This window comes from Oryctolagus cuniculus, chromosome X (genome assembly GCF_964237555.1).
Source record: "Oryctolagus cuniculus chromosome X, mOryCun1.1, whole genome shotgun sequence".
In the NCBI taxonomy this organism is placed as follows: Eukaryota; Metazoa; Chordata; class Mammalia; order Lagomorpha; family Leporidae; genus Oryctolagus; species Oryctolagus cuniculus.
The window spans coordinates 66,617,880-66,644,931 of record NC_091453.1 but is presented as its reverse complement, the minus strand read 5'-3'; the positions used below and the strand labels follow the sequence as shown (position 1 = coordinate 66,644,931).

General features: G+C 37.3%; 1 protein-coding gene across 6 annotated transcripts in view; it reads right to left on the bottom strand.

Annotated features, from left to right (window-relative positions):
• Positions 1-27,052, bottom strand: part of HDX (highly divergent homeobox) — a 213,597-nt gene that overhangs the window by 5,054 nt on the left and 181,491 nt on the right. For all 6 annotated transcript variants that reach the window (XM_051827389.2, XM_051827390.2, XM_051827388.2 and 3 more), the window contains 4 exons: positions 22,935-23,142; positions 14,872-14,951; positions 11,594-11,677; positions 3,109-3,231 (listed from right to left, as the gene is read on the bottom strand). In XM_051827389.2, coding sequence (XP_051683349.1) covers positions 3,109-3,231; positions 11,594-11,677; positions 14,872-14,951; positions 22,935-23,142 — 495 coding nt within the window. The remainder of the gene's footprint in view (positions 1-3,108; positions 3,232-11,593; positions 11,678-14,871; positions 14,952-22,934; positions 23,143-27,052) is intronic.

Below are 27,052 nucleotides of genomic sequence, written 5' to 3'. Positions count from 1 at the left end.
CTGTTGAAATAAGATAGTATTCTCCTATTTTTATTAAAAGAACTGACAGCTACAAAGTTTATACTCTTCTGTCTTGTAGCACAGGACCAAGATTAAAACTGTCTTCTTTTTGTCAGGCTGTATAAGAAAAGACTAACTCCTGTTGGGAAGAAAAGCTGATACTGATTTTATCCGATTAAATTGTCTCTGAACTTCTTGCTGAAGCTGAGAGTATTTACACAGCAAAGTCACCAAAGGTACTCCATGCTTTCTAAGGCGCTGAGTTGCAGTAATAGGACACAGAACCATTTTCTTCCACAACAGTTGTTGATCCTAACCCAGTTTAGGTGCAATGGAGCCTGTGCTGATGCTGACTGACTAGTCTGTGAGGAGACACATCACTAATGTTAGTTCACTGTGCAATTTTGGGAGTGCCATATAAAAAAGAGAAGTGTTCTCATGAGCACTCAATAAATATGTGTTTAGAGTCTTAGGAATTCAAGCAGATGAAGTTTAATGATATTCTAAATCCTAAGGGGAGACTCATGAATCAAATTACTTCTTTGCCATTGAATCACATGTAGTTGACTGACTAAAGTGTGTGTAGTCAGGAATACAAAAATTTTAGATCTAAGACAGAGAAGGACACTACTAATGTACAAGATCCACTTTAAAGTTCTTTTCTGATATCTTACTGGATGGCAACATTGGTACACTGAGCAAATCTTTGGGTTATAGTAGTTGTTGCAACTGCCTATTTCACAGATACTAAAAAAATCACAATTGACTTTTTTTAAATACCGAGTCATCATTGATGACAACTATCGTCAGGGTCTGATGTAGTATCATTCTTCCCAAAAGATCACAGTTCTTCCTGAATATATGATCAGAATTGATAGTACTTATTCTAGGCCCTAGGGTGTGAATGCCAGGTCTGTAATATTAACCATTCTTGTCCTCCTTATAAAGTGGGAATATTTAAATTCAGAAAGGCAATTGACCTAGCTAGGGTCATATAGTAAATTATCAGGAGAAGAATGACTATAAATAATGACTTAGTACAATGCCTGAAACATTATTCTGATTTTAAACAAGTATTTAGTTTGTTAGAAAAATACCTTTGAGTAATTTAATGTTAGAGAGTATTGTTTTTAAAAATACCAGACTTCTTCATTGGGCTGATATATCCTGTGGACCACGCACCTCAATTTACCCAAATCAAAAATAATGGCAAAACACTGATAATTTTTTAACAATTAGAAACCAGTGACAAAAGGGTTCTCTTTCAATATCTAGAATAGAAATTAAACCTCCCAGGAAGAGATCTCTAAATATTTCATATTATAAAAAGTAGAATTTTAAGAGATCACTTGGGTAACTTTTGTGTATTGCTATTGGTATCTTCTATATTTAGAGTTCATATTCTGAGATCCATTATACCCAATCTCAGCTATGAAAATCAATAGTTTCTATTTGGGAGATTGATTATATAGGATATGCTATTCAGTATAATTTTTGAGTCATTTTCTTTTTCTTTCAGCCACATTTTGTCTATATCTTTGTTCATTATTCTTTTATCAGAGGAAAAGTAGAAGAGAATGATAAACATAAGTGTACATTAGTTATTTTTCTTTTTGTTAGTGGTCTTGGGGAAAGAACCAAGCAAGGGATGAGATTGCAATTAGAAAAGAAAATGGAGTTTGTATGCTATTCCTAGATGTCAAGAGACATAGATCATGCTAGGTAGCTAGCCGTATAACTCTGAATTCAAAACTGTGTTATGACTTTTGAGTCCAGGACCATGCTCCAAGTCATTCCTATGGTTGGATCTAATTTTTTTTTACAGTTATTTAAAATTTATAGTACCCTTGGGACCACATTCAAGACTGCCACTGTTATTCATTTAAAGTCTGCATTTTGGGTTCCCAAAAAACAAACATGTCTCCAGTAGCCCATGGAATGTGCATAACTCATATAATAAATCAATATACTTAAATAAAGCTGGCAAAGGTAACTGAAGGCTACTGTCTTGGGAGGTCTGTGTCTATCAGGGAGTGAGGAAGAAAATTCATGAAACTGGACACATAATACACATACTGGTTTGAGCCTCATGAGTAAACACTTGTAGTTTAAATTTTGTGGTTCAACATGTCAGTAAAATACATAAAGACTTTTTTCTTTGAAAAAAGGGAGAATTGTGGGATGCTAAGGTTCTAATCTTTTCTGCTGGAGATATACAGTATAGACTACGTACACACAGTTTTGCTCGTGTATAAGGGATGAATTTTTGTACTCCTGATATTCCTCACTGCACAAAATTCTCTGAGACTGCTTCCTGAGTACTGGTGACCTGTGCCTCACATGATCATATAGAACTTCCCTGATTAGGAATCAGCATGCTGGGATACAATTCAGAGGCAAAGTTGGCCTCAGTTAAGATTAGATGATCCTATGATTCTTTTTAACAAGCTTAGTATGGGCATTTAGAGTTCACATGAAATTATGAAGTGGAATTTGTAGCAACAACCCAAATGGCAAACAAAAAATGGTACATTTCATTTTTGTAGTAGAAGACTAAAATATTTTACTTCGACTGGGAAAAACAAGTGATGCACTGTGGTCACAAATAATTTCACCAAGGAATTTCATATTTTCTTAGTAATGAGCAACAATATCACCAGAATAAAGGACTCTCAAACAACCATGAACCCTAGTGGGAGCTAGCAGGTGACTAGGATCCAGAAGAGAGGCAAATAAATGCCTTATCTCTTTCACTCATAAAAGATCCCAAAATATGTGTCCCTTTAGTTAGGGTAGCCCTGTGTCTGCAAACGTTTTGAAGAATTTCTTTAAAGTTCATTTTAAAATGGATTTTTCCCTCTACTTAAAGTCTAGTCTGGCATTAATAAAGTATACTAATCAGTTATTTTGATTTTCCACTAAAGCAGCACACAACATCTGAACATCTACTCTTAAGAAAACTGTTTATAAAGGACATGAAGCAACAATCACTTTTACCATGCCAAGTAGGAATGAAGCATCAAAATGAAAAGTTATGAAGAACACAAATGTGACATGCCATTTTTCAACATGATACATTATAGCTCGCTAGTTTCTTCTGGGACCTACCTGCTGTTGTTCTTTATCCTCAGCTTTCATAGCTAGTATCAAGCTTCTAACAAAAGTCTGAAGTTTAAAGTATTTTTGTTTCTGAATCTCTAGCTCATTTTCAATGAATCTGACTTCTTCATTCTGAAGGAGAAAACATCAAACAATACAATTATCTTATGTAAATCTAGGACTGTACATGTTTGATGAATAATAAAATTCTAAAATACAATATAATTAGAGAGATAATAAGGAAAATAAAATTTTAGCATGAAGGAATATAAAGCACATAAGGAAATTCTTCTGTTAGTAAAATACTGCCTTTTATTATTATTTTTAAAGATTTGATTATTATTTGGAAGGCAGAGTTACAGAGAGAGAGAAGGAGAGGGAGAGAGATTGAGAGAGAAGACAGAGAGAGAGAGAGAGAGAGAGATCTTCCATCCGCTGGATCATTCCCCAAATGGCTTGACACTCAGGGCTGCGTGAGGCTAGAAGTCAGGAGCCAGAAACTCAGTCCTGGTCTCCCACAAGGGTGGCAGGGGCGCAAGTACTTGAGCCATTTTCCACTACTTTCCTGGTACATTAGCAGAGAGCTGGATCAGAAACGGAGCAGCTAGGAATTGAACAGGCATTCACATGGGATGCCAGAGTCACAGGCAGCAGCTTAACCCATTGCAGCTCCATTCTGGTGCCAAATGCTGTCTTTTAAACAAATCATCAACAGAAAACAATTTTTCAAGGTTAAAAATCCAATCACCTAAACTCTGGTAAGAGAAAAAACAAGAAACAGTTCCTTTCTTGGAAGGACTCCTCCTATATCAAACCTAATTAGCATTTGGATTAGGATTAAGAGTAGATAAAAATTCAATTAACCTTAATAGCAATAGCAGATGCAGTAATGCTGAATGTACCATTCAGAAAGCCAGATACTGAGAACTAAAAAGGTTACTTTGTAGCAAGGAGGCATAGAAATTATTAAGACTGTTTTAGGTAGTAGTTTGCAGAGCCATTAAGTAGCAGTCTGCTATTCAGAAAATGTCTTCAAAGGTAACACTGTGTACCACTGATGTGAAATTCAGTTTCTTGTCTCCATGATGGTTGTATAGGAAGAGAAAATTGGACTGTGATTGAGGAGTATACTAGTGTCAGGGCCACATAACTGTAAATGTCAGTAGGACAACTGACGGCTCTGTGACTGCTGATCAGGACAATGGGTTTTATACTGGTAATTCTTGCAAGTTCTAGCTTTGAGGGTTATAAGGCTCAAATAAGAATGGTCATGAAAGTGCTCTGAAAGTTAATAATATAGTAATTTCTAGTAAATTAATATAATAATCAAGAAAATATGGTATTGGTGTAAGGATGGACATGTACTTCAGTGGAACCAGAATGCCCAGAAATAAGCTAACACATATGAGGGTGCTTCAAAATGTTCATGGGATAACATTTTTATTTTACACAGTACTCAAATGCATAACACTCTACTAAATAAAAAAGTCAACAAATAAAAAGTCAAAATACAGTAGTCCAGGAGGAAAATAGGCAAGATCTATAAATGATAACAAATTAAAAGATGTTCAACTGGGGCCAGTGCTATGGCGTAGAAGGATAAGCCTCCACCCATATGGGCACTGATTTGAGTTCAGGCTGCTCCATTTCTGATGCAACTCTCTGCAAATGGCCTGGGAAAGCAGCATAAGATGGCCCAAGTGCTTGGGCCGCTGCACTCACTTGGGAGACCTGAAAAAAGCTCCTGGCTTCAGCCTGGCCCAGCCCCAGCTGTTGTAGTCATTTGGGGAGTGAACCGGTGGATGGAAAATATCTGTTTATCTCTCTCTCTGTATTTCTACCTTTCAAATAAATAAGTAAATCTTTCAAAAAACGAATAAATCAAGAGAAATTAGAAAATTTTTAAAGATGTTCAACTTCACTAACAAATTTTGTCACAAAATCATTAAAATTTTAGTAGTATATGATTCTTAACAATTTTTGATAAATATTTAAAATAAAGCTTGACAAAGCACTGTATTTGCAGCAAAACAAAACAAAAAATGAATACAGCAAAAATTAAATAAATCATATGTAAATGAAAAAATACTAGGAAATCATAAAAATTATGTCCTTTTATATTAAGTGATATGAAAAATACTTAACAACATATTTAGCTATAACATAATTGAATTGACTCTAAATTTAAGTAAAAATGTATTTGTATGGATTAAAAATGTTCATTAAAGATGGAATAAAAATAGTCTTATTTTGGTTCAAAAACTGAAATTCATGCACAGTTTCTTTGTAATATACATTTTTTGTAAACCTGAGGACTACTTGTGTGGATGGACTCCAATTATATATTTTTTACATCAAAAGAAACTTAAAAGATAAATTTTGAACATTTTGAACTAATCTTATACATGATTGATTGATTTTTGACTTAACTGATGAGCAATTCAAGATTGATTTTTGACTTAACTGATGAGCAATTCAATGAACAAAGAAGGTATACGCTTCCATCAAACAGTGGTAGTACAAACATAAATCCACAGAGAAAGAAAAAGATTATCAACTCTTACCTTGCATCATATACAAAATTTAACAGGAACAGGATCATAAACTTAAATATAAAACCTAAAACTAAAACACTTCTAAAGGAAAACAGACAAGGAAATTTTTGTGACCTTAGTTTAGGAAAATAATTCTTAAATAAGCACATAAACATGATGCTTAAAAGAAAGATTCCACCAAAAAATGTCCAAGTCTCATACTAGAGTACCTGGATTTGATACCTGGCTTTGGCTCCTGATTCTAGCTTCCTGATAATGCAGACGGTGGGAGGCAGTGATGCTGGCTCAAGTAATTGGGCTCCTGCCACCCATATGGGAGCTCTGGATTGAAAATCTGACTCCTAACTCCAGCCTGGCTCAGCCCTAACTGTTGCAGGCATTTGGGAAGTGAATCAGCAGGTGAGAGCTCTATCTGTCTCTCCACCTCTCAAATAAATAAACCCTTTTTAAAAAGCTTTATTTATTTATTTTAAAGTCAGAGTTACCGAAAGAAAGGGAGAGAGAGAGAGAGAGAGGAGAGAGAGAGAGAGAGAGAGAGAGAGAGAGATTTTCCATCCATTGGTTCACTTCCCAAATGGCTGCAACAGCCCGAGCTGGGCCAGTCCAAAGCCAGGAACATTATCCAGTTCTCGTATGTGGGTGGCAGTGGTCCAAGCACTTGGGCTGTCTTCTATCTTCCAGAGCTTTCTCAGGACATTAGCAGGGACCTGGATTGGAAGTGGAGCAGCCGGGACACAAACTGGAACACACATGGGATGCCTGTGCTGCAGGCTGCAGCTTAACGTGCTACACATACCACAAAGCTGGTCCTATAAATACACATTTTAAAAAAATGCAAACAAGGGGCCAGTACTGTGGCATAGCAGGTAAAGCCGCTGCCTACGGTACTGGCATCTTATATAGGCGCCAGTTCTAGTCCTGGCTGCTCCACTTCTGACCCAGCTCCCTGCTGATGCCTTGGGAATGCAGTAGAGGATAGCTCAAAGTGCTTGGGCCCCTGCACCCACGTAGGAGACCTGGAAGAAGTTCCTGGCTCCTGGCTTCAGATTGGCCCAGCTCTGGCCATTGCAGCCATTTGGGAAGTGAACTAGCAGATAGAAGACATCTCTCTCTGTCTCTCCCTCTCTCTATCTGTAACTATGCCTCTCAGATAAATAAATAGATCTTTTTTAAAAAATGCAAACAAAAATATTTTTAGCATTAAAAGTTTGTGGCAAATAGAATTAAACATTAATGTGCAGGGGTGAATATTTAGCATAGCAGTCAAGCTGCTGGTTACAATGCCTGTGTCTCACATTGGCATGCCTGGGTTTGATAGCGTGCTATGGCTCCTGACTCCAGTTTCCAGCTAATGGAGACCCTGGAAGGCATCAGTGATGGCTCAAATAATTGGATTTCTGCCATCCATGTGGAAGACATGGACTGTGTTTCTGTCTCCCAGTTTTGTCCAGGTCCAGCCCCAACCTGAGCCAGTGTGGGCATTTGGAGAGTGAACCAGTGGAAGGGATCTCTCTAAGTGTCTGTCTCTTTGCCTCTCAAATTAAAAAAAAAGGTATTGCAAATAAAAAATAATAATGCAAGCCATATGTTGTGCAAAACATTTGCAAATCATGTATCTGAAAAAAGACTTGTATCCACAATATGAAAAAGAATCCTATGAAGTCAATTATAGAACCAGCAACAGAAGAAAAACGGAAGCAAAAATTTGAGCACACATTTCAAAGAAGATGCATGAATGGCCAATAAGCACACAAAAATGCTAAATATCATTTTCCATTAAGAAAATTAAAATCAAAACATTAGTAATGAGATATTACTGCTAACATACAACAATGGCTATAGTTGAAGAGATTGAAAACATCAAGTGCTGATGAGAATGTGGAGTGATTAGAAGACTTATACACTGCTGCTGGGAGTGTAAAGCAGTACAGATACTTTGGAAAACATTTGGCGGGTTCTTATAAATTTCAAAATATTCTTTCTTATCATATGACTCAGTAATCATACTCATAGATTTTTACCCGAAACAAAAACAAACACATGTACACAAAAACACTTATTCATGAATACTCATAGCAGTTTTATTAATAATAGCCCCAAACTGGAAGCAGTCCAGCTTTCATTAGCAGGTGAATAAACAAACTGTGGTGGTGTTTACACAACTATGTTCACTTGTCAAAACTCATCAAACTGTAAACTTAATGAGATGAATTTCATTGTACAGAAATTATATATCAACACACTTGATTAAAACCAAAATCACCTCAAAGGAAAAAAGCCCTTATTCCTGTATCCTTTGCCCATCGTCTCTCCATTCACTTCCTTCCCCTATTCTACACTCTGCTTCTTTGTGTTCAATTGTTTCAGATTCCACATAAAAGGGAGAACATACAGTAGCTGTGCTTCTATGCCTGCTTATTTCAGCTAGCTAATGTTTTTCAGTTCCATCCATGTTCTTGCAAATGACTGCTTTCTTTTTTAAAGCTGAGTAATATATGTGGTGAATATAGTAAATAATAATAATGTATTGTACATTTCTAAATTGGTAAGAGTAAATTTAAAATCTTCTCATAACAAAAATGATGAGATGTGAGGTGATGGGTGTGTGAATTAGCTTGACTTCATTATATTATATTGTATGTGTAAATCATAACATTACTTTGGACCCCATAAATGCATAAAGTCTTAAGTTGTCAATTGATATTTAAAAGTAAGAATTATTAAAAAAAAAGAGCCAGTTCTGCTGGCAAAACTCATGAATGTCAGCTGTGAGTATTCTCTGCAGCTAGCTGGAGAGCTGCAGGAGAGTGTAGCAGGACCTTCAACAGCACTTGTTCAAAAAGCTGCATGGAAATAAATTAGAACCAGCTGGCTTTATGGGCATTTTTGTTATTTCAATCTAGAAGATGCTGTTGTATTAATCATATTCAATCTCTGCACATGTTTACTGCATCATTTATTTTATCAGCTCTGTTTAAAACTTATTTTATCTGATATAAGTGCTTCCTTTTCAGACCATTTACTATCAAGTGAATCATCTGCACAAGCTAAATTTCTTATCCAGAGGCACTCTACAACAATCTAAGTTATAAGTAAGCATTATAATAAAATTCAACATGCTCTCACCATAACACATAGTACTAGTTCTAAACTTTTGTTTTTGTTGGTATTCATTGTCGGAGCAGTAGTACTGAAGTGCTGACCAGGAAGTCTTTCTGAATCTGGGAGGTATCATATCATATAATGATAGTAGTGTCTCGTTTGAATGCACAGTCTTTCTGAGCTGCACTCCTAGTCCATTAGAAAACGTTCTGAAAACATTAATTCATATTTGCTAAAGTCACCAAGCATCTTTTGATATGCAGAACTCCAATTCTTCATGCAAATAATTCTTCTCCTCAGTATTTATGAAATGTTTGAGAAATATAAACAGCTTTAAGATAATTTAATATTGTGGACATTTTCTTCTTGGAGTTGTTTTCTTACCAGCCTATTAAATACTTCCTAGATTATAGGCAGTAATTTATGTGTACTTTAAAGACTTTCTTAAGTAAATGGAGTGCTTATGAGAAGAACTAGTCAGATAACATCAGTCAGTGAATTGCACAGAACAAGATCTAACTCATTTTTCTTACTGTTAAAGCCCTATTTAGGTTCCCAGTAAGCTTTGTCAATTTTTCTCCACAATGACTATAGGGAGCACTCAAGGATCCACGTGGACCAGAGCTTTGATCTTTGCACAGGCTATTAATGGCTGCCAAGCCGAGGTGCTATTTTATGACATAGCTACTCATGCCTTGGGTATTAGGCCCATCAACTTGTCTCATAAGCATTTGGGGCTAGTTAGGACTCCTAGCATGTGGAATCTAGTGATGCTTCTCAATCAGAAACTCCACTCTGCCCAGACTGAATATCGATGGTCATACAGCAATAATTATCAAATGCATCATAGGAAGCACTCTTTAGTTTGCTATAATAAATCCCAAGAATGACAGACTAATTTAGTGTGTGAAAAATTTATAATGATCCAGCTCCTGATCTTAATAGCTTTTATATAAATGAACATTTGCATAATATTATTAACATTGTTTCCAAAGATAAATTAATTCATTTATTTACTCACTCAGCAACTGAACATGTACATGCCAGGGTCTTAACCAGGTAACACATAAGTGATTAAAATAAATCTTTGCCTCAAGAAGCTTATGATGAATATATTTAAAAGACCAATAACATGACTTTCATCTTCAAACAAGGAACACTACTATTTGTACACAGAGAGAGTACAATTTTCTCTGAAGACAGATTAGATTTCTAAGCTGGTAATGTTGTTTTACATCAACATTCTGAAATCCACAATAACTGCTATATGAAGTTTACTTACACTTACCTTAGAATTAAGGTAACAGGGTTCACAGGTGAGATGAAGTATTTTTTAAATAACATCTTCTGTGTAGATGCTGATTTCTGAGAATTACAGAAGTGTATGTACGATGGGGATGAGTTATAAATGACATCCCAAATGTGAAGGGTAGTGAAGGATCCCTTGTTCCCTCAGCGTTTACCGTAATGGAAAACACTAGATCACTAAAATGTGCTTTAGAGGTCAGTAAAAATGTTAATTAACATTTCTGGACTAGATACTCCACCCTGCACTGCCTGATCTTCAGCTCCGAACTTTCTCAGACGGGCTGCCACCCTGGAGGGGAGAGGTCCTGGAAAGAATCCTCTGAGTCCAGAGCCCAACCCTGTCGGACCTGTTTGAGAGTGCTAAGTGGAGCACACTTAACAGCTGTGCAATCCAGTGCTCTGGTCTGTAGTTTCCACAGTCTGTGCCAAGTGGCGGCCAACAGAGCCATTTTAATCCTGAACTGAGTATTTAGAAATATTATATGACCATGTAGGTGAGATTAGCATGATCTCTGGTGCTTCAGAACCAAAAAATTTAGAATTCTGTGAGTTGGAAATACAGTTTAAATACAGGATCGTGCTGTGTTCTTTGACCACTTTGAAACCAATTTCAAAAGACAATTTCCTTCTGTGTTTACAATGTTTAATATTTTAAAGACTGACATGTTATGAACATTTGGAAAACAGAATCTGTTGAGTGACGTAAATTTCCATTATAGTAAAACTGAAAAGATTTTTGATAATATGACAGCTGTTGTCTTTTCTGATTAAATGCTGTTTTTTGCCTAATGTTTTAGGACTACTAATCTCTTCTTTGAGCACAGAGAATATTCCAAGAAAAGAAGTTTTGGGTGTGGAAGGAAGGACCATGTGGCCAAAAACTCAGGAGGCCCCAAAGTTACCTAGTAAGATAGGATAATGATTAACAAAGGGATAGTCTTTATACATCTAAGCAGAAAACACTGACGCACAAACTGATAGCTTATGTCAAAATTTAGTAGAAACCAAATTAGATACGGTATGCTGTCAAAGTAAGCATTTCCATTTAGTAACAAGTGACATTAAGAAAAGGTCATTCATTCTGCATTTCCTTTGGGAATTGTTTTTAAATTTCTCCTAGAATAGGTATACTATTATATTTCTTTAAAAATTATTTTCAGAAGAAGTTTCAATTCAAGATAAAGTTAACAAAGGCCACTGGGGGAAAAATCCCCACTTTACCCTCATTTAAAAATGAATGTTATCTTTCAAAAGACTTTGTCGTAAATTCCTCATTAACCGCCACTATACACTGCCCTGCCTTGACATACACCATCAATACTTATTCTTGCTCAGCAAAGTCTTTACTTGAAACTGCAGCCACTAAAGCAGCCAGCAATAATTAGAATGCCGCACACCCTGACTGATAGTCACAATGCCCAAGAGAATAAACGCGGAGTCCCAGAGTACTGAGCTTATCAGATAGGGCTCATAGGTATTGCAAGACTGCTTCATTTTATACCTTCTTTTAATAAGTTCAGAGTTTTTACCTTGTAATCCAAGAGAGAATTCACTTGTTCTACTTCAGAATTACTTATCAAGTCACTTTCCTCATCGTCGATAATTTCTATTTTCTGTAACGCAAGTAGAAAAGTTTTCTTCAGATGAATCAGATTATTTTCACCACACTCATTTACACTATACTCATCAGATTATTTTCACTACACATATTCAATATTCAAGTTTAGTGATCAGGTTATCTAGTCTAGGTTATTGAAAATAAATTGAAAATTGCCTGGCTTCTCAGTGTTACACATAGTGTGTTTCTGAGTCACTTACTTTTACCTTTAATTGATCACTGCTTAGTAAACAAAAATATTTCCTTCTCGTAATACCCCTGAAAAAACAGGCATTCAAATTCTGCTTAAATAGCGCCCTCCAGTGTCAGGGAACTCGCTTCTGGTAAGGGTAGTCTATTGTAAAGGTGAAGCATATATAACCCACAGGGGGGATCTTCCTTTGTGTGATTTCTATTGTAAAATGTCAACAAACTACATATATTCCAAAGTCAAAATAAATTTTTAAAATTCTTATATTAACTGCACTTCATTAACTAGACAATTGGAAGCAGACATCTGTGATATAATAATAAAAATTGCGTAGTGATTTGTTTCCTTTACTGGACAGTAAAAATGGAATGTGGAGGCAAGAGAGGGAGAGAGAGAAAAAGAGAGAGAGAGGAAGAGAGAGAAAGAGAGAGATAGAGGGAGAGACACAGAGAGAGATACTTCCCCTAGCTGAAGAATTAAGGTACAGCATAGCTTATGCAGTATCTTGCACACAGTAGGTACTAATTAAGTTTCTGCTAAAAGAATGAAGAAGAATGTGTTGATGCAAAGAATGACCAATAAATTCCCACTATGGGGATTAGGCAAGTTCTCTAATCACATGATCATTTTCTTTTTTAAAATTTAAAATAAAAACAGAACACATAAATAAAATCAACTCTAAATTTTTCTTCTGCATGTAAAAATATAGTTAAGAAAAAAATACCTTTAAACATTTAAATGCTGCCAACCCAAAGGAAAATGTTAAAAAGGGAAAAGCTAGGCTAGATTTAGTCACTAGACAGTCTTTTAAGAACAAGCACATTAATAGCAACATGTTGTAGGCAGAATTTGAAATCAGGCTTCCAACCCAGCAATATATATGGTGATTAAAAGTCACAAACAAACTTGGAATGATCATGTTTGATGTATTACCTACGAGGATACGATACCATTACAGGGTTTGTGACCTGCAGGCTTCTGAGTCAGGAGGACAGCTGCAATGAAATTGCTTTCTATGGCTGCCTGGAGATGAATCTAATGCTTTGTTTTCTATTATAATCACTATAAACTTGGGGCTTAATCATGTCGGCTCTCCATAGACCTCAGACTTGATACTTCTTTCCTCCCTTTTGGATTCTTTACCTATTTAGATTGGTTCTGGGAAAAAGGAGCTGGCACTTCAGGAAGGAAGGCACCAAAGGCCACTGTATAGATTTGTGTATATAAATAGGTCTTATATGTCTGTGTGATTTGTCATCCATGAATAATTGGGGGCACTCAGAAGTTACAGGCAGAAGAGATCAACCTTTGAAAGTTTGGAGTTCTGTCTCTGAAAATCGATTGTTCTTAAAAAAAATTTGGTGCCTAAGTGGCTGTGAGTCATCCCATGCCATGACTTCATTCATTATCTTCAACTGTCTGCTGTAGGGGAGCTCCAAGGCAGAAAATTTCAGGCTAACAATGAACACGACTTTAGGGAAAGGAGATTTCCATTTGTAAATAACCATGTAAATTTGTACACTGTAATTCAAATCTATAGCAGAAGGAGATTATTAGTTGGCAGAATTTAAGGATATTGGCGCCATTCATAATTGCAGAAAAAATTATTACTAGCTCCCCGATGAAAACACGATTGTGTCTCAAAATCAAAGCTATGTTTGTTGCATTTAGTGTTAGAAGGTCAAACATGGACCTTAACTAGAACTGAAATCATTAAAATGCAATCCTAAACTATATTCTGCACGTGGAAGTCACTGTTATATACTGTCGATGTTTAACAAAAAGAGGAAAATGGCATTTTATGTGCTCAATGTTTACTAAAACGTGTGGCAGGATTATAGTATCAAATAAATAATGCTTGTAAGGGAAGGCAGTGTAAATCTTGACGTTACAGCCATTTGTAACAGAAAAATCCATTATAAGGGCCATATTTTAATGGTTGAAATCAAGCCCAGGATACTGATTCAAAGGAAAAACCAAAAGCATAATGACATTCCCCTTTATATCTGACTTTAGTTTAATTCCGTCTTGGTTTCTGTGTCTCTTGATGGGGTCAGAATATAAACAGATGCTGCTAAAACAGCTGCTTAGAGAACATCCTTGTATGTTTACATTTTCACATTTCAATCCATACTCTGCCTGCTTTTGTCTGCTATTCAAATTTTTTAATATTGTCATTCTCCTTCACTGCAACTGAAAGAAAACATTTGTGTGTGTGTGTGTGTGTGTCTGTGTGTGTATGTTTGGAGAGAGAGCGAGAGCGAGAGTGAGAGAGCCATCTGCTGCTTCAATTCCCAAATGCCCTCAATGGCTGGGTTGTCCTGCCTGCCCCCTCCTTGTCCCCATAAGCAGAGGCCTGAAGCTGGGAAGGCAATCCAGGTGTCCCAGGAGATCGTCAGGAAACCCAATGACTAATCATCACCGCTGCCTCTCAGGGACTGCATTAACAGGAAGCTAGAATCAGAAACCTTGAATTGAACCTGAGAACTCTGATGTGAGATGTGGGCGTCTTCACTGCTAGCAATTTTTAAGATGCCTAACAGAAACCATTTTAACTACAAAGAAGAAAATGTTCCAAATACAATATAGATAGGTATGGTCTAAACAGAGGACTTGGAGCAAAATATCCTTGGGTGCAAGTGTCAAAACTAACAAAGGATTCATAAAGATCTCAGACTAAACTCCATTTTCATTCTTCCATCTGTCAAATAAGAAATCTGCTCTTTGCTAAGTGTGTTGAAGATAAATAATTTATGTATAAAATGTCATGTATGTATAAAGTGTTTGTAAATCTCCTAAATAGAGGAAATTTAAGGTACCAATTATAGCATTTTAAATTTCATTTATTAAGCCTTTAAGGATATGATTGGAAAATGTTCTGTTTTGGTTTGTGAAGTAGAGCAAGACTTTATTCTGACAATACTGATATTATCACCAACTGGGAACATGTCCTTAAAAATCCATCATGTAATGAGGAAAGAATTCCAAACTGTACATACCACATTATCTGCGGATTCTGCATGGTGGTCCTCCTCCTTATGAGCCCTGGCCTCATTTGGAACAGCTTCATTGGGCTCTTCTATAGGAAAAAAAAGCCATGATTTCAGTTTTCATATCTCAGAACTTTATTGAGAATGCTTTGTCCAAGATCACATAAATAATTTCTCAATTATAAGAAGACACAAATTGGCCGGCGCCGCGGCTCACTAGGCCGGCACACTGGGTTCTAGTCCTGGTCGGGGCGCCGGATTCTGTCCCGGTTGCCCCTCTTCCAGGCCAGCTCTCTGCTGTGGCCAGGGAGTGCAGTGGAGGATGGCCCAGGTACTTGGGCCCTGCACCCGCATGGGAGTCCAGGATAAGTACCTGGCTCCTGCCATCAGATCAGCGCGGTGTGCCGGCCGCAGCGCGTCGGCCGCGGTGGCCATTGGAGGGTGAACCAACGGCAAAGGAAGACCTTTCTCTCTGTCCCTCTCTCACTGTCCACTCTGCCTGTCAAAAAAAAAAAAAAAAGACACAAATGGCAAACTGATTTCACATATGTTTTGAGCAACTTTACTTTAGCAATGCATCCTAAAGCATTACATGTGAATAGGTGCAAATATAAGGATGGTTATCACTGTACTATTTATAATGGAAAAAATGGAAGACTTTTTTTGCTAACAAAAGAGGGATGGAGAAATAATTGAAGACCTATTCCTACAATAAATGTTATTAAGCCACTAAAAATGAAGTAGAAGAACAGTTAATAACATGGAAAATGCACATGATGTATTGAAAAGTGATAAATATAAAGGTGATAAAAATCTATGTAGGTACACATGATCTTAGTTTTGTAAAGCAAAACAAAAAAATACCTGTCACTATTTACATCAAAATATTTCTTTTATTGTCTTGAATGGAATTGAGGTGATTTTTATTTTTCTTCCTATTGCTTATTTGTATTTAAATGCTTTTCTACAATGAAATATATTGCTTATTGTGAATATTGATAAGAATAATTCTCTCTATTGTTTCATATGTATATGTATATATATATACATACATATATATATAATCTCACTGGCAAAAATAGTCTCCCACCTCCATTTTCATAAAGGTTATCCTTGTGAGGTAGGATTATTTCTGTGTTTTTAAAATTGTATTTACCCAATATTTTCTACAATTTTTGAATTAAAATTTAATATTCTAAAAATGAGGAAAAAAAAGAGAAATCCATTCAGAAAATCACTCTACTAAAAAGCTCTGTGTGTCCGAGCTAAAAATGGCTGATTCAAGGCATAGGGTGTCTGTATACATAATCCTCTGTATCTCAGATTACCTGTACTCCTACTCCCTAGAAAAAAAATAAACTCTTTTTTTTCTGCACAGCCATATCATGGAGATTACTTAGATAAATACAAGTAGAATTTTTCAGCCCCTTGGTAACCAACATTTTATTTCACCTTAGAATGCAGAATAAAAACAGTTATCAGCCTTCCCAGGATTTTTTTCCATGGAAAGATGTATAGGGGTGCCATGTATAAGCCTGAAGGACGATTAGGAGGAAATCAGGACTTACCCAGGAACTCACATATGAGAATTCAAATGTAAGACATTCAGGAAAGCCTTAGCAGTGTTTTAATTCTGCATTCATTATAAATTTATTTTTCTCTTTCACTAGATTTTTTAAAAATAAATTTTATTTATTTTAAAAATATTTTTTAAATTTATTTATTTATTATATACTTTAAGGTATATTACATGAAATACAACACATATATAGAAAAATGATTACCACAGTGAAGCAAATTAACATATCCTTCATCTAACATAGTTACTCATTTACTCTCTGCCTCACCTTTATGGCAAGAGCAGCTATAATTTATTCGTTTACCAAAATTTCTGAACATAATACATTATTGTTAATCATAATCCTTTTGACTTGTTCATTGCATTTATTTATTGCTTACATCTCCCCACTACTTCCTCTTCCCTGTCCCACCTGGACCCTCTTGACAATAGTTTAATTCTCCAGCACTATGTATGTAATCTCTCCCCGCTGACATTTGCCACAACATAGATGGACCTGGAGGACATTCTGCTTAAGTGAAATATGTCAGGCCCAGGAAGACAAATTTTGCACAACCTCACTTGTAGGTGGAATATATATATATATATATATATATATATATATCAACTTTACTTTTAGCAATGCATCCTAAAGCATTACATGTGGATAGGTGCAAATATAAGGATAGCTACCACTGTACTATTTATAATAGAAAAAAATGGAAGACATTTTATTCCTAACAATAAAGGAATGGAGAAATCATTGAAGGCCTATTCCTATAACGAATATTATTAAGCCTATATATATTATATATGTATACATATATATATATATAGGCTTCTAAATATATATGGAGTTAGAGTCTTCTAAATGTCTAAGAAGGGAAAAATATCTTTCAATTGGAGCTTCCACATGACGTCAAAAATCAATCAAAAATAACATTGGATTTCTCCAGAGAAATTGTACAAGCAAAAATAAGAATTTGTTTTAAATGCAGTAAGTGTCAGGTTGAGCCAGAGTCAATGAAAAGTGCTCCATATAAAGAGTGCTCCATATATAGAACTCCATATATATTTAGAAGACTCTAACTTCATAGATATATAGATATAGATATAGATATAGATATAGATATATAGTTTGAAATTTCTTAAAAAGAATAGTTCCTAGACAGACAGAGGCAATTTTATCTATTCATCCCCACAGGTATCTGAAGTGCTGCATAATCAGCAATTGAATGAAATGAAGGGAGAGGGCAATCCCCAGCATTAGCTGCAGAGCTGACGTCCCCGTGGTGGCTTATTGGCGAGGTCATTACTTGTACCATTCCTTAAGGGTTGGCCTTGGGCATCACTCTGTACATTTGTGCTTTACAAGCAATATATTTCTGAGTGATTTGATTATTTTAGAAGCCTTAAATAAAAACTATTTGATGCTTTCTAAAATAACAGTATGAAGTGATTACAGATGAACAAGGTATGTTTTCTTTTATGCACAGATAATTTCAATATTAGTCAAAGTTTGAAAGCTAAATACTGTCAGCGTGTCTGGTAATTAATTCCTCAAGAAAGATAGCTCAGCTAATTGGAAAATAAGTAAGTAGAATTTGTGAAATCAGTGAAAACTCTAGAGGGCACCCTATGTGGTGACTATATGCTTCTATCAAGTAACTTTCATGTGTACACCAATATAATGATACAGCTGAAAAACAAGATTTGTGGTAACATTTAATTTTCTCAACATTAATTGCTTCTATACTTGAAAATACTGGTTTCTTGGGATAGTAAAAATGTTTAAAACTGCTCAGCCATGAATATATTTTGGTAGAAACAGAAGTTGGAATTGAGGTGTTCAGTCATCCAATGATTATTTTTGCTAAAGTTTGCAGTTGTGGGAACGGTGAAACCAGCAAGTTTTTTTTTTCTAAAGATTTATTTATTTATTTGAAAGGCAGAGTTACACAGACAGAGAAGGAGAGGCAGAGAGAGGTCTTCCATCCGCTGGTTCACTCCCCAGTTGGCTGCAACGGCCGGAGTTGGGCTGATCTGAAGCCAGGAGCCAGGAGCTTCTTCTGGGTCTCCCATGCACGGGCCCAAGGACTTGGACCATCTTCTACTGCTTTTCCAGGCCACAGCAGAGAGCTGGATAGGAAGTGGAACAGCCAGGACACAAACCGGCACCCATATGGAATGCCTGCACTGCAGGCAGCGGCTTTACCCACTATGCCACAGCATCAGCCCCACAAGCTTTTTCTTCATCAGTCCCTACCACACCTCCTTTCTCTTCACTCTTGCACAGGGAAAGAGAAAGAGAAAGGACATGGGAGAGGAAGGTAGGAGGTGGAAAGTGAAAGTTAGGGTAAATAAAAAACTATGTTAGGGAATAATCTCCTTTCAGAAACAAAAGAATAAAAATGAAACTGCTAAAGAGCATCAGCAGTTTTCGTAGACTCTGGCTCAACCTGACACTTACTGTATTTAAAACAAATTCTTATTTTTGCTTGTACAATTTCTCTGGAGAAATCCAATGTTATTTTTGATTGATTTTTGACATGTCATATGGAAGCTCCAATTGAAAGATTTTTTCCCTTCTTAGACATTTAGGAGACTCTAACTCCATTTAATCAACAGCTCTGAATTTCAGTTGTTAGGGTTTTGAAATAAGATGGGTAGGTACCCTGATTATTTTGTATCTGTATTTGTAAGATGTAACTTAATGGAAATCTCAAAGTAGATACATATTTAACTATGTTTCCACTTCCAGAAACCAGAAGAGAATATGGTCAGCATATTTAAACATAAGATATTACTTTAGGCCAGATGATACAATTCATTTAATTATTACAAAAAGATCATACAGTCAAATCAATCAAATTAGTATTTTCCATAAGTAAAATGAGGAAGTGAACAGAACTCAGAACTAATAGGAGACTGCACGGAAGGGGCTCTTTTTAGTATTTGAAAACGCTTTTATGCTCTCCTGTTGCAATTTCTGATGAGAATGAAAAGGTTACCATGCAGCTGTGAAAAATAAGCTACCAAGAGAAATTCTAGGCAATCGTAGCTCTCATCAAGTGTTTTTTGATTCATGCATTAAATTCTCTATCTACTTTTTCTCATTAGGTCTTGATTACTAAGCCAGCTGTCTGGAGAACATGCTATTAAATGACAAAGGATGCCAGTGTAGGAGCAGTGGCCCATTAAAAGTGAACCATTAAAATGGACTTCAAAATTAACTTTCACTTTTTCCCCCATTAACTGCTTATTTTCTAAAATTCTCTTTTGGGTGGGGAAGTGGCAGCTGGGAAATGAAACTCCACTTAGGGCGTCTGTGCTTTCCTTTATCAGACTATTTCCTCACAACTCTCCTGTCCACCCACAATAACACACAAATCTCCATGTGCCCCAACTCCTGCAACTGGCTGCCAGACAGCAGGCTTAAAGATCCAGTCATGAATCACTGTGAATATCCAAGGATCCCCAGGCACATACACTTTAGTAAAGATGAGCAGAAGACAAAATGCTCGGATGGACCTACTATATTAGAAATAAGGGGCTTGGAAATGGTGCAATGCTTCTTCTTCTTCTTTGATGACTTTCAAATCTGACTCATAGTTTTCCTGTACACTGAGTTCTCTACTATCATCGTCATTAACATCAATAACAAATGTCGAGACAGAGAGATGACAGAGACTTGAATATTCACATTTGAAAACCTTTCAAATATCTGCTCTTAAAATACTTGGCCTTCTCAATACTAATAGCTTTTCTTTCCCTTTCATTACTCAACATAGTACAGTCTGCTTGCTCTCCATGCAATTAGCTGCTTTCTCCAAGAACCTCTTAAACATTCAATGACTTCTCGTTCTTCTTTCTACGCAATGTCTGAGATAATAACCCTTTTTCCTTCTGCAATCTCTTGTTCCTTGGTTTTAGTAACAGCAAACTGTTTTGATTCTCCTGTAACTGAATGTTCTTTTATGGCTCCTTTTTTCTCTCCTAGCCTCCACATTTGGATATTTATAAGACACAGGTTTTGCCCATTGCCTTTTCCTGTTCTTAATTTTCTCCTTTAACTAAATTTTATATTTCGATGGGTAAACATTTTTTGTTTCAATGTGTAGGGATGATTGGATAATTATTTGAAAAGTAAAATTAGATATTTTCCTCAAATATCTTAAGGCAACATAAATTCAAGGTGAAATACATATAAAGTTGTAAAAATGAAACCACAGGGATTCCAGAGGCAAATATGTGTGGGGGGATATGTTTACAAAGTTGTAGTACAAGGAAGGACTTTTTCATCATGACAGCAAAGTCAGAAACTAAAAAGGCAAGAATTGGTAGGTTTGACCATGTACAATTTTGCAGGTGAAAATTCTGACATCAGAAAACACCATTAGTAAAATTAAAAGGCAAACAATAAAGTGGAAAACGCCACGTTAATATCCTGAATAGTGCTGAATGAAGCAGAAACAAACACAATGGGCAACTGTCAAATTTTTTTCCTGTTTGTCAGTCACAGATACAAAAATCCTCCTATATATTGTATGATTCGATTGATATGAAATGCTCAGAAAAGACACATTTATATGTCAGAAAGCAGTTAAGTGGTTGTCTGGGACTGAGGACAAGAGAGGGAATGGCCTGAAAATGGGCTCATGGGAGTTTTACTAAGTGATGAAAATGATCTAAAATTGGTATTTTTTAATAAATGTGGGGGGCAGGCAGGCATTGTGGTGCTGTAGGTTAAGCCACTGCTTTATTTTAAGATTATTTATTTATTTATTTGAGAGGTAGAGTTACAGACAAAGAGAGGGAAAGACAGAGAAAGACCTTCCATCCACCAGTTCACCCTCTAAATGGCTGTAATGGCTGAAGCTGGGCTGATACGAAACCAGGAGCAAGGAGTTTCTTCCAGGTCTCCCACACGAGTGCAGAGGCCCAAACACTTGGCCATCTTCTACTACTTTCCTAGGCTATAGCAGACAGCTGGATTGGAAGAGGAGCAGCAAGGACTTGAACTGGTGCCTAGAGATGCCAGGTGGAGGCTTAGCCTACTACGCCTCGATGCCAGTCCCCTAAAATTGGATTTTAATGATGGTGCCACTTGCATAACTCTAGAACATTTATTAAAAATCACATCATTATATTCTTAGAATTGTGTCTATGAACCATATCATTTGTTAAAAACTAATTAAAATTTAAAAATAAAAAATAAAACAGTAGTAACATCAAAAATCACTGAATTCTGTATTTTTATTTATTTATTTGACAGATAGAGTGAGACACTGAGAGAGAGAGACAGAGAGAAAGGTCTTCCTTCCATTGGTTCACCCCCCAAATGGCTGCCACAGCCGGAGCAACACCGATCGGAAGCCAGGAGCCAGGTACTTGGGCCATCCTCCACTGCCTTCCCGGGACACAACAGAGAGCTGGACTGGAAGAGGAGCAACCAGGACTAGAACCCGGCGCCCATATGGGATGCCAGCACCGCAGGTGGAGGATTAACCAAGTGAGCCACGGCGTTGGCCCCCTGGATTGTGTATTTTTAATGGATAATTTTATTAAATAATTAAACATTGGTCAAAGTGCTAATTTAAAAGGTATCAGAAGAGATCTGTTTTTATGCTTGAGGTAAATTGAAACATACTTCACAGGGGCAAATGGTACAATTTCATGCTATTTGAACTCTTGTTTGGCAAAACACTGAGAGGCACTATAAAGATGATACAGTATAATTCCCTTTTGCAGAAGAGGAAACTAAACTCTAAACCCTGAAGTCATATAAACAGCTAATGGAAAACCTAGGACTTCCATGCAGTTTGCTTAACTACTAGCCTAGTGTTTGTCATGTTATACCATACTCTCCTTCATGGAAATGTTTGCAGTGCTCTAGCCTAAAATGACTAGAATTACAATAAAATGAAAACAGTTATTTATTTAATTATGATTATGGATTGTTGTAATAGACATTTCTACATGTGGGAGATGTTTATCCTGGTAGATGAACACTCCATGTGATGACTTAATGTGGGAGAATGTTTAGGTGGAGACATCAAAAATAAATCTGTGTCTTTTTAAATATTTAGTCAAATGTTTTGAAGACTCTATATTTAAAATGTAGTGAACTGTGCCAGTGCCGCGGCTCACTAGGCTAATCCTCCACCTGCGGTGCCAGCACACCGGGTTCTAGTCCCGGTCGGGGCGCCGGATTCTGTCCCGGTTGCCCCTGTTCCAGGCCAGCTCTCTGCTGTGGCCAGGGAGTGCAGTGGAGGATGGCCCAAGTGCTTGGGCCCTGCATCCCATGGGAGACCAGGAGAAGCACCTGGCTCCTGCCATCGGATCAGCACGGTGCGCCGACCGCAACGTGCCGGCCTCGGCGACCATTGGAGGGTGAACCAGTGGCAAAGGAAGACCTTTCTCTCTGTCTCTCTCTCTCACTGTCCACTCTGCCTGTCAAAAAAAAAAAAAAATGTAGTGAACTGAAAAGCAAGTGAAAATGCATCAAATATACCTTGAGAGCTTCCTTCAGACAAACAGATGGATACTTCATCGTTTCTGTCATTATCTTCTCCTACTTCAGGCCCACCTTCTTCTCCTGGTGTGAGTGCAGACAAAGAACCAGACTCGGACTGCTCAGAGAAATCAGCAGGGCCTCCTCTTGGAGGTGGAACTTCAATCCCCATTAAACGATATTTCCTTCTTCGATTCCCAATCCAAGTCTGTATAAGAGAAATACAAGGATAAGTTCTGTAAACATAGAAAACTTAGCAGTTCTGGTCATTAAAACAATGAATGGCTGCTGCATATAATGGGATTAAAATGATAAACAGTTACATAAAATAATGAAATTTTAATGTAAATAAGCTAAAATAAATTTTTTTACTTAAAATTTTTTTAGCAGAAAGAGGCTATTTAAGCACTTAAACTTTCAAGCAACATGTAGCCTATTATAGGTCACTTTTTTAAAGATTTATTTCTTTGAAAAGCAGAGTTACAGAAAGGCAGAGGCAGAGAGAGAGACAGAGAGACGGGGTGTGGGGGGGTAGGTCTTCCATCTGCTGCCTCACTCCCCAAATAGCTGCAATGGCCAGAGCTGAGTCAATCCAAAGCCAGGAGCCAAGAACTTCTTCCAGGTTTCCCAAATGGGTGCAGTGGCCCAAGCACTTGGGCCATCTTCTACTGCTTTCCCAAGCCACAGCAGAGAGCTGGATCAGAAGTGGAGCAGCCAGGACTCGAACCGGTGCCCATATGGGATGCTGGCACTGCTGGTGGCTGCTCTGCACAGTACACCACAGCACCAGCCCCTACAGATATCTTTTTTAAAAAGATTTATTTATTTATTTGAATGGCAGAATTACAGAGAGGCAGAGGCAGAAGCAGAGAGAAAGGTCTTCCTAATGCTGGTTCACTCCCCAAATGGCCACAACGGCCAGAACCAGGCTGATCCAGAGACAGAAGACAGGAGCTTCCTTTGGACCTCCCACGCAGGTGCAGGGGCCTAAGGTCTTGAGCAATCCTCTACTGCTTTCTCCAACAGAGAGCTGGATTGGAAGTGCAGCAGCCGGGAGTCGAACTGGTGCCCATATGGGATGCCAGCACTACAGGTGGCAGCTTCACCACTATGCCACAGTGCCGGCCCTGACAGATCACTTTTGATTCTACTTTTTTCTAGAGGAAAATTCATCAAATATTTCAAAAGAAAAATGAATTGGTTCTATTTCCAAAGAAAGCAGGCATACAGCTGTACCTATATTTCACATCCCATTTCCAATTTTGCTCTTCGTAGGTGAAAACATGCCCTTTATTAACTTTCCTTGGCTCCATAATGGTTATCCTGGTGTTTCAAGCAGTATGATATGTAATTTTATCTGATTTAGAACTAATTTCTAAAATCCTTTTTTTGGTGGGAGGATTTCCAGCACTTGCCACAGGAGTTATGATGCCACTTGGATGCCCACTTCCTATTATCAAAACATCTGGTTTGAGTCCTGGCCTCACTTCCTAATTTAGCTTCCTGCTAATGTGCACACTGGGAAGCAGCAGGTGATGAATCATATACTTGGATCCCTGTCCCTCATGTGAGAGACTTGGATTGAATTCGAGGCTCCTGGTTAAGCCCAGCCCAGCCCCAGTTCTTGTGGGCATTAAGGGAGTGAACTAGTGAATGATAGATCTCTCTGTGCCTGTCGTTGACTCTCTGCTTTTGACATAACTAAAAAGTAAATAATTAAAGAAGCATCATTTTTTTTAGAGCAATCTCCCATCCACTGGTTGACTCCCCAGATGCCTGCAGTGGCTGTGGTTGGCCTGGGACTGAGGCCAGGAGTCAGGAATACAATCCATGTCTCCCTGATGGGTGGCAGGAACCCAGTTATTTGAACAGTCACTGCTGCCTCTCAGGGTCAGCATTAACAGAAAACTAGAGGCAAGTGGTAGAGCAAGGAATTGAACCAGGCACTCCAATATGAGAGATGGGTGTCTTAACCACAAGGCTAAACATGTGCTCCCTTTTCATACTTTTTATGTCGAAATAATTACAGAGAGGGGCCAGTGTTGGGGCGCAGTGGGGTTAAGCCACCTCCTGCAGAGCCAGCATCCCAGAGTCCTGACTTCTCCCTTTGCTTCTGATTCAGCTTCCTGCTAGGGCACCTGGGAAAGCAGCGGAAGATGGTCCAGGTGCTTGGGACCCTGCACCCATGTGGGAGACCCAGATTGAGTTCCTGGATCCTGGCTTTGGTCTAGCTCAGTCCCAGCCATTGTTACCCAGATGGGCGGTCAACCAGCAGATGGAAGGTCTCTCCCTCTCTCTAAATCTGCCTTCAAATAAAAAAATAAATCTAAGAGAGAAATGGAGAGTCACGGTAAGTTTTAAATACAGGTCTCATGTATTCTTCTCTCTGTCCTCTGCAACTTAAACATTACACAATGATGGCACAGAAGTATAACCAGGAAACTCATATGATTTAATGTGTGTGTACAGTTGTATATTCCTTTACCACACCATCCCTCTTCCATTTCTTCCTACTATTCACAATCTCTGGATATTACCAATCTGTTTTTCACCTCTAACTGCCTTTTGGAGAAAGTTATATAAATAGAATCATATGGCAGGTGACCTTCTGAAGTTGACCTTTTTGTCAGCATATTTCCCTGGAAACTCATTCAAATTGTGTTTACCAATAATTCATTTTTTATTGCTAAGTAGTATTCCATGATTCGTATGCATTAGTATTTTCTTAATCTTTCATCTGTTGAATCACAGTTGTATTGTTTCCAATTTTTAGCTGTTAAAGTTGTTATAAACAGCTGTGTAGTAGGTTTTGGTACAGACAGAAGTCTTCATTTCTTTCTTTCTTTTTTTTTTTTAAGATTCATTTATTTAAAAGGCAGAGTTACAGAGAGGCAGAAGCAGGCAGACAGACAGAGATGGAATATCTTTCACTCTCCAAATGGCTGCAACGGCTGGAGCTGCACCGATCCGAAGCCAGGAGCCGGGGACATCTTCTGGGTCTCACACATAGGTGTAGGGACCCAAGCATTTGGGCCATCTTCTATTGCTTTCCCAGGCCATAGCAGAGAGCTGGATCGGAAGTGGAGCAGCTAGGATTCGAACTGGCACCCATATGGGATGCCGGCACTGCAGGCATCAGCTTTTACCTGCTGCACCACAGCACCAGTCTCACAGATCATCATTATTTAAGGATAAATGCATAATAATACAATTCCTGGCTCATATGATCACCTGTTTCATAAGAAACTACCTAAGTATTTTCCTGTGGAATTCTACCATTTTAGATTTCTATCAGCAATGTATGATATCCAATTTCTCAACATTCTTGTCAGTATTTAGTATTGTCAATATTTTTTTCTTTTTGATTTTGGCTGTTTTCATAGGTTTATATAGTGACAGCTCATTGGATTATTTGATTTTGCTAATGGAGATTCATGTTGAACATCTTTCCATGTGCTTATTTTCCATCTGCATATCATCTTCATGAATTAACTATTTTCTACTTGAAGTGTTTGTTTATTTTTAGCATTGCTTTGAAAGCTCTTTAAATATTCTAGATCTGAGTGCTTTATCAGATATACGGTTTACAAATATTTTATCCCATTTTAGCTTGAAATTCCATCTTCTTGTTCTTTTGTAGTATAAACCTAAGACAGCTAAAAAATGTACATTAATTTTTATAGGAAGCAAACAGTGGACTGATTGAAAAAATAGTAAAATTGACAAACATTTGGCAACAATTGTAAAAATAGAAGATAAAACCAAGTTACTAGAATCAGGAATGAACTGGAAGATAATACACACTTTGCAGACATGAAATGGGTAATAGGGACTACTACAAAAAACTCTATACATACAAATTTGAGCTTTAGATGAAATGGACCAATTCCTTGAAAAGTATAAATCACTACAATATGAGATATATTACTTGGATAGCCCTATAACTATTTTTTTCTTCTTTTTTTTAACTTTTATTTAATGACTTCCCCCCAATACCGTCCCTCCCACCCACAACCCTCCCCTTTCCCACTCCCTCTCCCCTTCCATTCACATCAAGATTCATTTTTGATTATCTTAATATACAGAAGATCAGCTTAGTATACATTAAGTAAGGATTT